Genomic DNA, 15,124 nt, shown 5'->3' on the forward strand with positions numbered 1-15,124 from the left:
CCCGTGAGCCATGGCCGCTGAGCCTGCGCGTCCGGAGCCTGTGCTCCGCAACGGGAGAGGCCACAACAGTGAGAGGCCCGCGTACCGCAAAAAAAAAAAAAAAAAACGCCCTCGCTCAGAAACCAACTGCAGGTTCAGGGAGTGTCCCCCAAACACCCTCAGGTCTGGTAATCTGCTGGAAGTACTCACAGAACTCACAGAAAACGGTCATACTCACAGCTTCGGTTTATTACACGGAGAGGATACAGATAAAAATCGGCCCAGGGAAGGGATGCACAGGGCAGAGTCCAGGCGTGTTCCAGGCTCGGAGCGCCCAGAGGTCTTCATTCTGCAGAGCCATGGACAGCGCTAACTCCTCCTGACAAGCAGGTGTGACAACAGAATTCTGTCACTGGGGAAGCCCACCCGCGTCTGAGTCCAGAATTTTACAGGAGCGCCATCGCGTGGGCATGACTGACCGCCCACGTAGCTGATCTGTCTCCGGCCCCTCCAGAGTGAAGCTGACACCACAGGACCCGGAGCCCCTGCCCAACATCATATTGTTGGTGCAGCTCAAAGCCTACACCCGAAATCATATAGTTGTTATCTGGCTGGCCCAGGGCCCCCGGCAAACAAAGATACTCCTGTCAGGCATGTCTCTGGATAGTAAAATCCCACCAAAATGGTAGGAGAGGTTCCAAGGCTTAGAGATCACCTCCCAGAAGCCAAGGCCAGACCTGTCTCTGGGGAAGGTGAGACTCCTTACTGCATCCCCATCCCCATTTTCTTCTTTTTGTTCTCTTGCTCCCAGGAGGCTGGCGGAAACATCAGCCGGGACCACCAGGGCTCCTCGGGCCTGCCCGGTGGTGCACCTGCTGCCCTGCCTTTGCTCCTTCAGTAGTTCTAAATATTAGAGCAACGACAGAGTGCGCATTGTGAAAATGTGAAGACAGAGAACAATCTTCACGTCTGCGTTGCATTTTCCTCTAATAAAACCCTGAGGGGCTTGCATTTACTGTGACAGGCATTAAGGATCACCTCACAACTGTTTTTCACATCTGGGCAAAAATCCCTCCTGTAGTAAGGAATGAGTGAGTCCACTTTATGAGATGCGGTTCAAACACTTGCCTTCTTCCAGTTTTTAAATTCCTAACTATTAGATACTCTCAAAGAGGCAATTCTTTCTTTTCTAAAATTACTTCTGCTGTTGACACATCTATCTTGCCTACTGCGTGGCGAATTTTTTCTAAAGCAAAAAATTCTGATCTAGGCCTCTGATCTAGGGTTTTGTCTCCTGGCACCATGCTTGGCACATAACAGGTGCTCAATTAATATTTGAGATGTAAGTCAACACATGTTTAAAGCAGTATTAAGAAGCCATACCTTTAGTTCTGAAATGCAAAAAATTAGAAGCCTCCAAATAACCATTTGGGTAGTACGAGGACAAAAGTTAAATATATTTATATTTTCTTATACTTGTGTCAAATATAACTGGAAGGATTATACAAATGATAACGATGTTTGCCTGTAGGGAGCAGAACCAAAGAAAACTGGGGGGACAGAGCTGAAAAGAACACTTCGAACTGTATAGCCTTTTATACTTTTTTGATATTTGAACCATGTGAATGTATTCCAAACGATTTAATTTAAAAATTCTAGCAGCAGGGCAATGAATTGTAAATCCTTTATTTTGGCAAATATCAATGGCATTCGTTACTACCATGGATCTATTATTATTATAGCTCAGAGGAGAGTTACTCACTATCTAGTGAATTCCACTGTTATTAGACACTAAAAACAGGAAGAGACTGGAGGGGGTTGAGAATGGGATAAGGAGAGGAGAAAAGAAGCTCAGGGGACAACATGAAGTCCTACCCATCCTCGTTACCAGGAAATGAGTAGACAGAGCAGATCTAACTTAAATGCCGGCCCCTCCGAAAAGGTGTTCAGAAGAGGTCCCGTAACAATCACTCACTGGACAGTAAAGGTTGATGCTTCTAGAAGAGATCTCCTTGACATGAAAGACAAACTTAGGAACAATATACACAGCACCACGACAGAGCTGGATCACGGCAGCCTGGCTTCAATTAAGACACAACTGTGGACACAGCGATTTCTGGGGGACAGCGCTCACTCACAGCCGTGCTGCTGTCCTACGGCATGAAGATGTTGTACACGGTTCTCACGTAGATGTCATCCGGAGGAGGCTTCCTCTTGCTGCCAGGTTCAAGGAATTTCTTAATTGTAGGGATATTACTTATTTTCACTGTGAACTCCTGAAAAGGGAAAACGCAAAAGTTCAAGGCTAAAAGCAAAGGTATTCATTTCTACGAGAAGAGGGCGGTGCAAGATGGCCCATCAGTTTGGGGTTAGTAGATGCAAACTATTACGTATAGAATGGATAAACAACAAGTTCCTACTGTACAGCACAGGGAACTATATTCAATATCCTGGGATAAACCACAGTAGAAAAGAATATAAAAAAGAATGTATATAAATATGTGTATAACTGAGTCACTTTGCTGTACAGCAGAAATTAACACAACACTGTAAATCAACTATGCTTCAATAAAAAAATAAACAAAAAAAAACCCCCCAAATGGTCCATCAGAATACGTTCAATAAATATTTGCTATAGAGATCCAAATAGAACTGTCATCCAGCACCTGTTTAGGGTCTGATCTCTTGGTATGATCATTTATAATCTCTGTCAACAGTGGCTGGAATCTAGGCCAGGCTGTATACAAATCTCACGGTTCATACCGAGATGTGAACTCTTTTCAGAGACAGAAAAATAAAAAAGATACTTCGGATAGGAGTATACTTGCTTAAAGGAAAAAAGGAAGGACGAAAAAGACATAGGAAGTACCTCAAATGTATTGATCTCAGAAAAAATGCATTTAAATAAAAGTCATTTAAATAAAATTGTTTTAAAAATTCATCAGATAGTACAAGTTACATTTTAAGATTCAGCTGCCTTGACATTTTTACTCCTATTAACAAATGAATCCTCTTTCTGACTATGTGTGAAAGATGGCCAGTTGCATTTTTTTGTAGCCTAGGGCTCAGTTATCAGATACCAGATACTCACGTAAACTGTAATGGAAGAAACAAAATCTTATTTTTCATTCAAAGACTCAAATCTTACCAGTTTTCAGTAATGAAGTAGAAAAATCCATGTGATCTGGTGAAAATTCTGAACTACACGAAGAACTGTATATCCATCATATATAATTATTCTAACAAAATCTTTCAAAATAAAGAGGTCATTTATTTAAAAAGCTACTATGTATTAAATGTCTACTATGTACAAAGCACAGCCTTAATTAAGCAGGCATACAAACATACAGAAACATTCATACATATATCACTAATATTAACAAAAACTAATAATTATGTCAATTAATTCTATGTAAATATGACAATCTTCTCTTCTTATTACTTATTTGAACTGTTTGTATTATGGTATTTGTATTATTTGTGTTATTACCAATAATTAGAAGCTTTGTCCAAAGGATTTATCGTTTCAAGATTTACCTGGGGCTTACACATGTCATGTATAATAAAACTTTTGTGACTTTTGACTATTTCTTTTCCCCTTTAATCAATGCAGGAGTGACCCTTTAATTTAATCAGATCTGGTGTTAGATTCTGAAGTCCTTTAATACTGATACTTGACCTGTTCAGGTATTAAATTTGTTTACACAGAAGTACCTGGGATTTAAAAACAAATTGTTAGCATCATGGATGGAAAATATACACAGGTCCTTGGGCCATTTCAGGGATCTATTGGTATTAAAGTCAAACTTTTTTTTTTTTTTTTGTCAGAATATGACTTCATTTATTTTATTATTATTTTTTAACATCTTTATTGGAGTATAACTGTTTTACAATAGTGTGTTAGTTTCTCCTTTACAACAAAGTGAATCAGTTATACATATACATATGTTCCCATATCTCTTCCCTCTTGTGTCTCCCTCCCTCCCACCCTCCCTATCCCACCCCTCTCGGTGGTCACAAAGCACAGAGGTGATCTCCCTGTGCTATGCGGCAGCTTCCCACTAGCTATCTAATTTACATTTGGTAGTGTATATATGTCCCTGCCACTCTCTCACTTCGTCACAGCTTACCCTTCCCCCTCCCCATGTCCTCAAGTCCATGCTCTAGTAGGTCTGTGTTTTATTCCCGTCCTACCACTAATCTCTTCATGACATTTTTTTTTCTTAGATTCCATATATATGTGTTAGCATACGGTATTTGTTTTTCTCCTTCTGACTTACTTCACTCTGTATGACAGACTCCAGGTCTATCCACCTCACTACAAATAACTCAGTTTCGTTTCTTTTTATGGCTGAGTAATATTCCATTGTATATATGTGCCACATCTTCTTTATCCATTCATCTGTTGATGGACACTTAGGTTGCTTCCATGTCCTGGCTATTGTAAATAGAGCTGCAATGAACATTGTGGTACATGACTCCTTTTGAATTATGGTTTTCTCAGGGTATATGCCCAGTAGTGGGATTGCTGGGTCGTATGGTAGTTCTATTTGTAGTTTTTTAAGGAACCTCCGTACTGTTCTCCACAGTGGCTGTACCAATTTACATTCCCACCAGCAGTGCAAGAGGGTTCCCTTTTCTCCACACCCTCTCCAGCATTTATTATTTCTAGAGTTTTTGATGATGGCCAATCTGTAAGGTCAAACTTTAAAATGTCCATCTCTGTGCCTGCAGGAAGAAAGGAACAGAGAGCTAAACTATATAATGTCTCTTTGCCTTGTTGAAGATTTCTATTCTCATTTTCTGGGTGTATGTATTTAACCGGTGGTTGCTGTCCTCATTAGTATGTCAAAATGATGCTCACTAGACTTGGGAAAAAAATTTTTTTTAAAGTATATGTGTTACTCTTTGGAGATTTAGTGTGTGTCTCTCTTGGCGTTTGATAACTTGGTCAAAGATGTGTCCATCTGGTCTTTATAGGGGATTGGCAACCATTTTCTATAAAGGACCAGTTAGTAAATATTCTAGGCTTTGCAGGCCATACGGTCTGTATCAGAACGACTCACCTCTGCTGTGGTAGCACAAAAGCAGCCTTAGACAATGCATAAATGAACAGGCCTGGCTTTGTGCCAAGGAAAGGTATTTACGGACACTGAAATTCGAACTTCATATAATTTCATGTGTCATGAAGTATCACTATTCTTTTGATATTTTTTCAACCATTTAAAAATGTAAAAACCACTCTTAGCTCAAGAGTGATACAAAAACACGTGGCAGGCCTGATTTGGCCCAAGGGGCCAACCCACCAGCACAGAAGAAAGCCCACTGCATTTGGAGATAAAAGGCTAAGATTCTAGACGAAGTTGAGATACCCACTAACGAGGCCATCAGGCTGCTGACGTCTTTACCCTGGGTCTCTATTTCTTCATATGTATTCAATATATTGAAGGCATTGGATGAAACTTGCTTTTTAAAGCCCTTTTCTGCTTCTAAATTCTATGATCGATCCTGCAAGAATAACATCGGAACATAAACTGAGTCACGCACAAAAGTCTGTCCTTGGAATGTGAGGAAGAAGAATGGTGAGAATTCTCTGGGGTGATGTTTAGGGTGCCTCTTATTAGCTCTCAGAATTCAGGCTCCAAAATTTCCAATTTGAGACCATGTTATTTCTGAGAAAGGGAGCCACACTCTGATGACGAGGCGGTTTTTGATGGTGACTCTCGGGTCCTCCCGTCAGCACATACAGCACAAGCAGATGAGCAGCCCCTGGTCCCTACAACTACGTCTACAGCAGGTCCCTACTGGCAAACTGTGTATGGAGTTTGTTGCAAGAGTGTAGTCATGCAACAATACCGAGGGACAACTTCTTTCACATGTAAACGATCTTTCAGCTCTAAGGGTCTGGGAACCAGAAAACCAATTTCAAGTCTGCACCTTCATTTCATTTTACTAACTAGAACCTAAAAGAATTACACACACACACACATGCACACACACACATACACAGCCTACCAAACAACAGATATCGAAGGAAGGCCTAAGAGTTCTGGGCCAATTTTCTCAAACGTTGTTTTATGTACCTGGAGGTGAGGAAAGGCAGACAGGATATTAGGAATTTTCTCTTCTAGAGCCAAAATGGTCTGGAGTAGAATTATGTCTGCAAGGCTCAGCTGATTACCAACAAGAAACCTTTGTCCATGACCCCGTAAAACCTGCAGGGTATAAGCATTTTACATTGGTTATAATACTTGAGATGGAGAAAATGATGAAGCTGTGGAATCAGTGCAGTATCTGAGAAGGGCTGAAACTACAACCTTGTCCTTTTATCCTTTTACGAATAACATCAACTAAGAAGAAGTTCCCTATATGAGAGGGAGAGAGCGAAAAAGGTGTAGATATGAAAGCATCCTTAAGTATCTGCTTTACATCAGAACGAGGCCCTAAAAAGGGAAAGGAAATATTAATTCTAGATTTAGCATCCAGGGCTTTAAAAGGATACCTCTATTCCATAAATGTATCTGCAGAAAAGAATTAGCCCTGACGCATTCAGGGGAAGTGATGTAAGACGTAAGCCACTGGTCCTGTCCGGGGAGTCTAATCTCATTTGCCAGTTCTGTGTTTCTGTGTGTCAGGACTCACAGTCATAAACGAGACATGACAGTAAAAAAGCAGGCTTCCTTTCACATCTTCTAAGACAGGGAAAATTAAAAGAATGAGAGTTCATCCTGACTCTCATTTTGAGAGTAACACAGGTGCAGAGATTCATAGGAATAGACGGTGATCGGGAAGGGGCAAGGAACAGTGGTAGAACAGGGAAGATGCTCTTTGCGGATGCCCATGAGTGTGTGTGCTTACGTGTGTGTGACAAGGACTCTAATATGACTCCAAATCAAACAGAGCTACTGGAGCCGGACAGGGAGAGGACGAAGAGTCCAGAGTTGCAGTCCTGGCTCCTGTCTTAGGCATGTCACCCAGTCTCTCTGTGATTCTATTTCATTACGGGTAAAAAGAAGGTGACAATTATTTAGCTCATATGTTCAGTGGAGCCCTGACACAGTCTGGGCCACAGGGACAGAGGAACCAGCAATGACCCTTCTCCAAGGCACCTGTTCCTCCCTCGTCCCAGCACTTTTCTGCATCATCGTATTTTACGTTCACAAACTGCCTGTGGGCAAGAGGCCACAAAACCAAGGACAGAAACACTCAGAAAACATCTCTCCTCCTTCTTACATCTAATTCCACACCAATGGCCAGAGGAAGTCTGCCAATTCCAGATTTTCACATTCTCTTGTTTTTTAATTGAAGCCTTTAAAATAGTCCCTCTCAGTTGAGGAAAAGAGAGGAGGAGCTTGAAGCTCAGAAAAACAGATACAGTAATGAGACAAGAAATTACAAAAGAAAAAACAAAAAGAGCACAGGGAAGAGAAATAAAACAGCCATGGCTCTTCTCTTTACACCAAACTATCAGGTAGGATGATGAAAGAATGAATGAAGTAGGTGGTTTCTTCTCTTCTGTATCCTGCACAAGGTGGCACCTGGCAAATGTAAGCAATGACAATGCACACATGGGCGAGCCCATATTTTTCCCATTAAACATGGAAGACTCTGGAAGAGGCTGGGAGGCTCCAAGACATCCTGGCTTTGTGCTGATGGCACCTGTGAGCCCTCAGGAGTCCAGGAGGTTGGTCTAGCAGGGCTCAGCTTTACTCTGCCTGAGCAGAAAGGGGTGTTCGTGGTCTGGTGATGCCGTGTTCACAGGCTTCACTGCCACCTACCTTTTCGAACACAGGAAAGTATCTAATTATAGCCTTCTGGGCCATGTTCACCACTTCCTTTTGCTGATCGTCTGGTTTGAGGAAAGGATGCATGATAATCAGTTCCAGAAGATCCAGGGTCCCCTCCACATACATGTCAATCCTTCAAAACACAAAAAAGCGTTTTCTCAGTCACCCCTCTCTTTGAACTCATTGGCTTCCACAACTAAGTATCCAGAGTGTTTTTCTCTTAAGGCTCTGGCAACTTAAGCACCAAGAAGCATTCATCTCCACCTGTCCCTTTAGAGCAAAGGTGCAAAGTCAATTCTAGCTGTGATTCAGAAAAATCTTTCAGAAACACCTGTCACACATCTCAAAGCACAAGAGCCACGGACGCCCTTTCTCCTGGCCCCTACTCCGCCACCCTCACTCCAGCACCCAGGCTTGGTGCAGGTGGAGGTTCACATTTGTAAAAATAGTGGGTATCATTTATAGGATGCTTGGTGTGTACCAGGCACGGTGCTAAACACTCTATATCCGATATTTCATTGACTCCTATGGCATTATGAGGAATGTGCTGTTATTATCCCCATCATACTGGAAACTCATCAGGACACTGGAGCGTAACACTTTGCCCTGGGTCATGATCCAGGAGGTACAAGGACCAGGCTCTGAGTTCAAATTATAATCCAGTGCACAGTATCCTGGGCCTTGAATGTCACAGCAGCTTCCTATTCCTAATACTCAGTGATAACACATTTGCAAGAAAGGTAAAAAAAAACTATCAAAGCATTTAAACATGTTGAAACCTGCACCAGACACAGGCTCTAATATCTGAATTCAATTCCTTTCTCTCGTTTTACTCAGACTCTCTGTACTGATTTTCCAACTGGTCTTGACCTTTCTGGGGGTTTGTTTTCTGTTCCCACTAACGATACAGGACATGAAGTGGACGGGTGTGCCGTAGAGGACGACTAATCAGTTAAGCATTGGTAAGTGGACAAGTGAGAACACGCCAGAGGGGCCACAGTACAGGGTTCTCTCCTTGAGATCTTTGCCGAAGAGATGGTGCTTGTCCGCTATATAGTGGAGGATGCTGCGGGTCTGCACTAGCTTCATCCCATCAATTTCAACCATTGGCACTTGTTGGAACAGCAGGTGGTTACCTGGGAATGGAAGCCCAGAGTTAGAAGTGATCTCTTCCCTGCACCCCCATCAAAACACGGTCTGCTGAATGAAAAGGGACAATGGGACCACAGCCTTAGGAAACAGGCTTAGGAAGCTCCCCCAACTTCATTCAGGGGTGCAGATTTAGCCATAAAACAAGCCTGAAAACTAGCATTGATCCAAATCTTCCCTTTTGATTTTCACCCCAGGAAAAACACCTAGCCTCAGTGACAAAGGGTAGGGGAGACGGAGTGAAGACGTTTTTTTAGAGGTGCGCTGGCCAATACAGTAGCCAGTAAGCGGCGTGTGTATAGTTAAACCAAAATGTAAGTTAATCAATTTTTGTGTGTGTGGCTGCAATGCACAGCTTACAGGATCTTAGTTCCCTGACCAGGGATTGAACCTGGGCCCACAACGGTGAAAGGGCAGAATCCTAACCACTAGGCCACCAGGGAACTCTAAATTAATCAAACTTTTGAAAAATTTAAAACTCACTTCGTTAGTCAACCTGGACACATTACAAGTGCTCAAAAGCCACATGTGCCTGGTGGCTCCTGCGCTGGCCATTGTAGAACAGAACATTCCCATCACTCTAGAATGTTCTATGACTGCACTGCTTTGACAATCTGATCATGAAACCTAAGTCACCAGCTGATACTCACGTACAGGCGTCCACTACCACAGTCCACCTTCCACCAAGTACGCTGTCACTGGTCAAAAAGTAACCCACTACTTTCTTCAAGAAGCCTGTCTCAAACACTTTCCCCACACCAAACGCTGGGGAGAGTTGCAAGTACAGCATACAGCCCAGCCCTCAAGGCTGGGGTCTCAAGGGGGTCTCAAGGCTTGGGGGAGGTCTCAAGGCTTGGGGGCACATGCGGGTCGAGCGGAGATGTGTACTCAGCACAGGCCCAGTGACGCCAGGCATCACATCCCTGCAGAGCTGGTCCCTCTCCGAGGAGCCTTGAGTTGGGCCTCAGGACCCTGCTGATGGCCAGGAGGGAGGATGCTTACAGGGGCCTGGGTGTGGAGGGAGGGTGTGACCAGGAGTTAAAAGGGGGCCTTTCACTGATGTCACACCTGTTTGGTACTTATTTCAGAAAGCAGCCCAGTGTAAATGGTGACTTTTATCTGCGTACTTCAAGCAGGTGCAGATGCCTCAGGTAATTCGGAGGAGGAGGAAAATGAGGAGGGAAGGGATGAGGGAGAGGAAAAAAGGGGGGAAAGGTAGAGGAGGGCAGGGGAGGAGAGAGAGATGGAGAAGGGCTGCCCACTGGGACGGAGGGAGGAACTGCTCCTTCCCTTTCGCCAGCTTTTATAGAACTACTGAATACGAAGAGACTTCCTGGCAATTTCGGCTACTGTTTCCTCTTGCTTGTCTGGTTTTAGGATACTGGTCTGGATGCTTAGTGTCAGCAGTATCTTTGCCCTTCCACGTAAATATGGGTTCTTAGAAAAGAAAATCAGCATTACCGACAGTAATACATTTTGATACTCACCATCCTGCAACTTCTGCAACTGTTCTTTTGTTTCTAAAAATTCTTCATCAAACTAAATTCAAAAAGACACCCCCCCCAAAAAAAAGAAGCGAAATGTCATTACAGGTTCAGGACTGAAAATACCAAGTTAAACTGCCTCAAAAGCAGAGAGAAAGAACATACTCAGTACCCACATCTTGTTTCTAAGTATCACTGGACTCCCAGAAGAAAAGGTTGACTCTTTTATGTCAGAAAGTGAGGATGTACTCAAAGACTAATGGATATGTCAAAAGCAAAGGCATGCAGGACTCTACACGAGGGATTCTCTAGCCACATCTGGGACAATTTAAATATCGAAAAGAGTGATATCAGTTATGGATTAGAACACAACAAAAAAATCCGTGTCCATAAATGATGATTCTAAAAAAAAAGGGAGAAGAAAAGCTCTCTTTTACAGAATTAGCACTAATTAATGTAGAATTATTCCTAATTAATGATAAAATTAGAAAATCACCAATTTTCACCCTATAATGTAATAACTGATTCTGATAAGGATCATAATGGATGCTGAAATCATTGGGTCATGGGGCATAGATATTCACACAATCTCAAAGTGTCACCCCACAAGTTCCTTATTATGACAAAGAAGAAACATCTCTGCAGATCTGGAGATCCCAGCATCCACCTAACCAAGTGGTCAAACTCAGCTCCCCACCGGGGGACACCGTGACACATCACGTGCTCCCTGCTGTGACACAGTGAGGACACTGCACCACTGAAGAAAGAGCTCGCCAACCAATTTAACTTGGATCAAACTGCGAGGTGAAAATGGGGCATATCCAGGATGTGGGACACTCTGTAACATAAATGGCCTGTTTTGTTTTTAAGCTCCTCCAGGATGTGCAAGGTTTGGAAACTGGTCTGTGGGACTTTTTGCCCCTGCTGTTCCCACTCTGTGGTCCTCACCACTTGCCTGGCTCCCGTTTCCTAGCCATCGATCCTCTTCCCGACCAAAAGCGTGAATTCTGCTCTCAAGGGCAAATCTTTACTTAAAAGGGAATCGACTTTAGCCAGGTAGCCCTCTTCTGATAATTCTTTATGTCATTTGGCCTCCAAGTCACATAACTGATTCCTTACTTCTGTTGGCAGAAATTCATGCAAGAGACTCAATTCCTCCTTCACACATTCCTTTTCTGTTAAGTGAAGGGTAGGGAAGAAACGAACAAAATGCAGGTTCTGTTCTATTGATAGATGAAAAGCGACTAGAGAAATAACCACCAAATATCTGAATCTTGATTAGATCCTGGATGGGGGGAGGGGTAGTTATAACTGCTAAATAGTTAAATAACAGTTACATAGACTTTTGGGGGACGAGAGGGAACTTCTGAATATGAATTGTGCATTAGATGTTGTAAAGTTAGTGTTAACTTTCTCAGCTGTGACAATGATATCGCGGTTATTAGAACAATTATTTCTTTCTTTCTTAACAGGGAGATACATGCTGATGTCTGTAACTTACTTTCAAGTGATTAAGAATAAATAAAGCAGAGAGAGAAGAGGGAAGGAAGCAAATGTGGCAAAATGTTAACAGCTGGTCAATTTAGTTAGAAGGTGTCCATTGTACTATTACAACTTTTCTGTAGGTTTTCAAGTTTTCAAACTAAAAGGCTGGGTGGGGTGGGAAAAAACACTGAAAAGTTTCTTTTCTTGTGATAAATAAAACTCGTGCTAATGTACTGATGCCCTTCACATGCCCACTGAGTCCCCAGATGGTTCCCCACCAGCATCTCTCCCTGCGCTGCCCCATCATCCCAGGAGGGGCAGAGCTGACAGCATAGACATGGCCATTCTCTCTTCCGCACCAATGGGCATCAGGATGTGTAGGCATGGCTTCTCCTACTCCCAGGGTCCTCCCGTGTGAGGAGGGGGCCTCAATGCCCCTAGAGGCACTCCATCTGTGGCCCAGGAAGCACTAACTTCAGGGCAAGAATGTTCTAGGCATTTGTCCAAATGCCCACCTGGTCAGGTGTGATGCTGGTGGTGTTTCCTCTGCACCACTGCTCTCACACTTTTATGACCATGATCATTTATAAAGTACATGGGGAAGTGTGTGTGTGTGTGTGTGTGTGTGTGTGTGTGTGTGTGTGTGTGTGTGTGTGTCTAGGCTCATCCCTCAGAGATTCACATCCAGTAGTTGGGAGAGACCAGAAATGTAAATTTTAAAAAAACGAGTCCTGGGCTTCCCTGGTGGCGCAGCGGTTGCGCGTCCGCCTGCCGATGCAGGGGAACCGGGTTCGCGCCCCGGTCCGGGAGGATCCCACATGCCGCAGAGCGGCTGGGCCCCTGATCCATGGCCGCTGAGCCTGCGCGTCCGGAGCCTGTCCTCCGCAACGAGAGACGCCGCAGCAGGGGGAGGCCCGCATACCACAAAAACAAACAAACAAAAAAAAAAAACGAGTCCTTCCGAGCGACATGGATGGACCTAGAGATTAACATACTAAGCAAAGTAAGTCAGACAGAGAAAGACAAATATCATATGATATCACTTATATGTGGAATCTTAAAAAAAAATGACACAAAGGAACTTATTTACAAAACAGAAACGGACTCATACACATAGAAAACAAACTTATGGTTACCAGGGGGGAAAAGGGGTGGGGGAGGGATAAATTAGGAGTTTGGGGTTAGCAGATACACACTACTATATATAAAATAGACAAACAAAAGGACCTATTGTACAGCACAGGGAACTATATTCAATATCTTGTTATAAGCTATAAGGGAAAATAATCTGCAAGATATATATAACTGGATCACTTTGCTGTACACCTGAAATCAACTATACTTTAATTAAAAAAATTTTTTTTTTAATTCCTTCCAAATTGTTCCGATTCTGTTTTTTTTTTTTTTTTTTTTTTTTGTGGTATGCGGGCCTCCCTCTGTTGTCTGTAAGAACAATCTAGCACCGGAACAGGAGATTAGAGGGTAGGAGAGGGAGGAAGGGAAAAAGTCACCAGGCAGAGCTTGGAGGAGCTGGCGACTGTCTGGCTGCTGCTCCGGGCTGTAAGGACAGACAGTGTGCGGCTTCCATCCACACAATCAGACGTCTCTGTGCCCTGATGGGGTGCTGTTCCCGCTGGGAACCTTGGAGAAGTGCCCACGTCCACACCACCCGCTCCCTCTTCACACGCCCCCTTCTTCTAAGTGAACTGCCCAGAAGTCCTGAATGAGGAGTTTGTGGCCTTCACATCTTCTCTTTTACACTGTTCACCCCCCTCTCCACAAGGAGGATCTGACCAGGCTTGGGGTTGGGGGTGGTCTTTGGGCACATGAAGCTCCAAGCAGCCAAGAAGCAGCATCCAGCACAGAGCAAGGTCTGAGGACCCAAACCAAGCGTGAGATGGAGGACGCTGACTCCCTGAATCAGGCCAGGCTGCCTCTCAGCACGTGCGAGGTACCTAGTTACTGGGATGCATATGCTTTACACATCAGGCTCTAACCGACACCGTGACCCTGGGAATCATGAACTCATCCAGCGGCTGCCGGCCTGGCCCTCCTGTTTCAGATCTGTATGAGCACAAATGTAGCTGAAAATGTCACTGGGCACAGAAAGGAGAGGGACCCCTGGTACCACCTTTTGGGAATTGTTCCTGCAAACCACGTGGTCAGCCCTTGTGAGGGAGGCCAGTCTAGCTCCCTCCACCCTGGTCAGAGGAGTGGGCTTGAGACCCACGCTGGGCTAATTACTGTACCCCACCTGCCTGCCGGGTTGAGGGTAGGTAGATCACATGACCCATGTTCCTTTTTGTTTTTCTTACTTAGGGTTGGGTTTCTATGACTGTAACCAAGAATGCTGACTCACAGCAGAGTAGAATGAAGCTAGGGAAGAGGAGCTTGGACAAGGGATTCTAGTACATACACATATAAGACACCCTCTTCAAAACGTATTAAATAATTGCAAACTCAGAAGCATACAGGGGTTAGACAGGTGACATAAATAAGCTGACTAGGTTCAAGTCAAAGGATCAAGAATTGTTTCGCTTTCCTCTTAACACAATTAGAAAATATGTCCTGAGACAACAGGGAATGATGGGGACTGTGCGGACTAGAAAGGTCCATCTCTAGGGACCGTCCCTACTCAGAAGCAGCAATTGCTGCCCTATGGAAATGAGGCCCCAGGATCATCAGATCTTCCAACTTCTCAAGAGAAGTCAGAAATCAGAATTTGTATATAAAAATGATATCCACTAATTTAGAAAACTGTAAAAACACAGTGTGGTGAGTCATAATGATAGGTAAGGAAACCAAAACCAAACCAAACCAACAATAAGAAACAAAACCCCAAACCCATCAACCCTCATTTGTCACCTCTGAAGGTTGCTAGGGTAATGACTCATTATTCTGAAAATTGATAAAGTGGCAGAATCAAGCACTTATCCTGCTTTTCTTATTTGAACTGTACTTCAAGGTAATTAAGTAGTTAATCAGTGAACAATGACTCTTTATAAGAGTACCACAGTTAATAAATTCAGGTGAAATGATAGAAATAGAAAAGTCACCATTTTGTAATCTCTAACAGTGGTGATGATCAAGGTTGCAAACGACACTTGAAAGGGTGATGGAGGAAACTTAATACTGTGTGGAACACGCTAAGGTCACAGGAACACACTGATCAAACTCAGCAACGCTGAAAACGAGACAGGCAGACATGCACCCCGGACGTCGCACAAGAGAAATATGATC

The 15,124-nt window shown here is 43.6% G+C and overlaps 1 protein-coding gene across 1 annotated transcript in view; it reads right to left on the reverse strand.

The window, feature by feature from the left end:
• Nucleotides 1-1,649: 1,649 nt before the first annotated feature.
• GSTA4 (glutathione S-transferase alpha 4) overlaps nucleotides 1,650-15,124 on the reverse strand; it is a 20,719-nt gene continuing 7,244 nt past the window's right edge. Inside the window, exons 3-7 of the mRNA XM_007130195.2 lie at nucleotides 10,403-10,454; nucleotides 8,770-8,902; nucleotides 7,758-7,899; nucleotides 6,063-6,194; nucleotides 1,650-2,255 (exon numbers count right to left, since the gene is read on the reverse strand). Of these exons, the coding sequence (XP_007130257.1) occupies nucleotides 2,133-2,255; nucleotides 6,063-6,194; nucleotides 7,758-7,899; nucleotides 8,770-8,902; nucleotides 10,403-10,454 (582 nt within the window). The 3' untranslated portion in view covers nucleotides 1,650-2,132. The remainder of the gene's footprint in view (nucleotides 2,256-6,062; nucleotides 6,195-7,757; nucleotides 7,900-8,769; nucleotides 8,903-10,402; nucleotides 10,455-15,124) is intronic.

This window comes from Physeter macrocephalus, chromosome 18 (genome assembly GCF_002837175.3).
Source record: "Physeter macrocephalus isolate SW-GA chromosome 18, ASM283717v5, whole genome shotgun sequence".
In the NCBI taxonomy this organism is placed as follows: Eukaryota; Metazoa; Chordata; class Mammalia; order Artiodactyla; family Physeteridae; genus Physeter; species Physeter macrocephalus.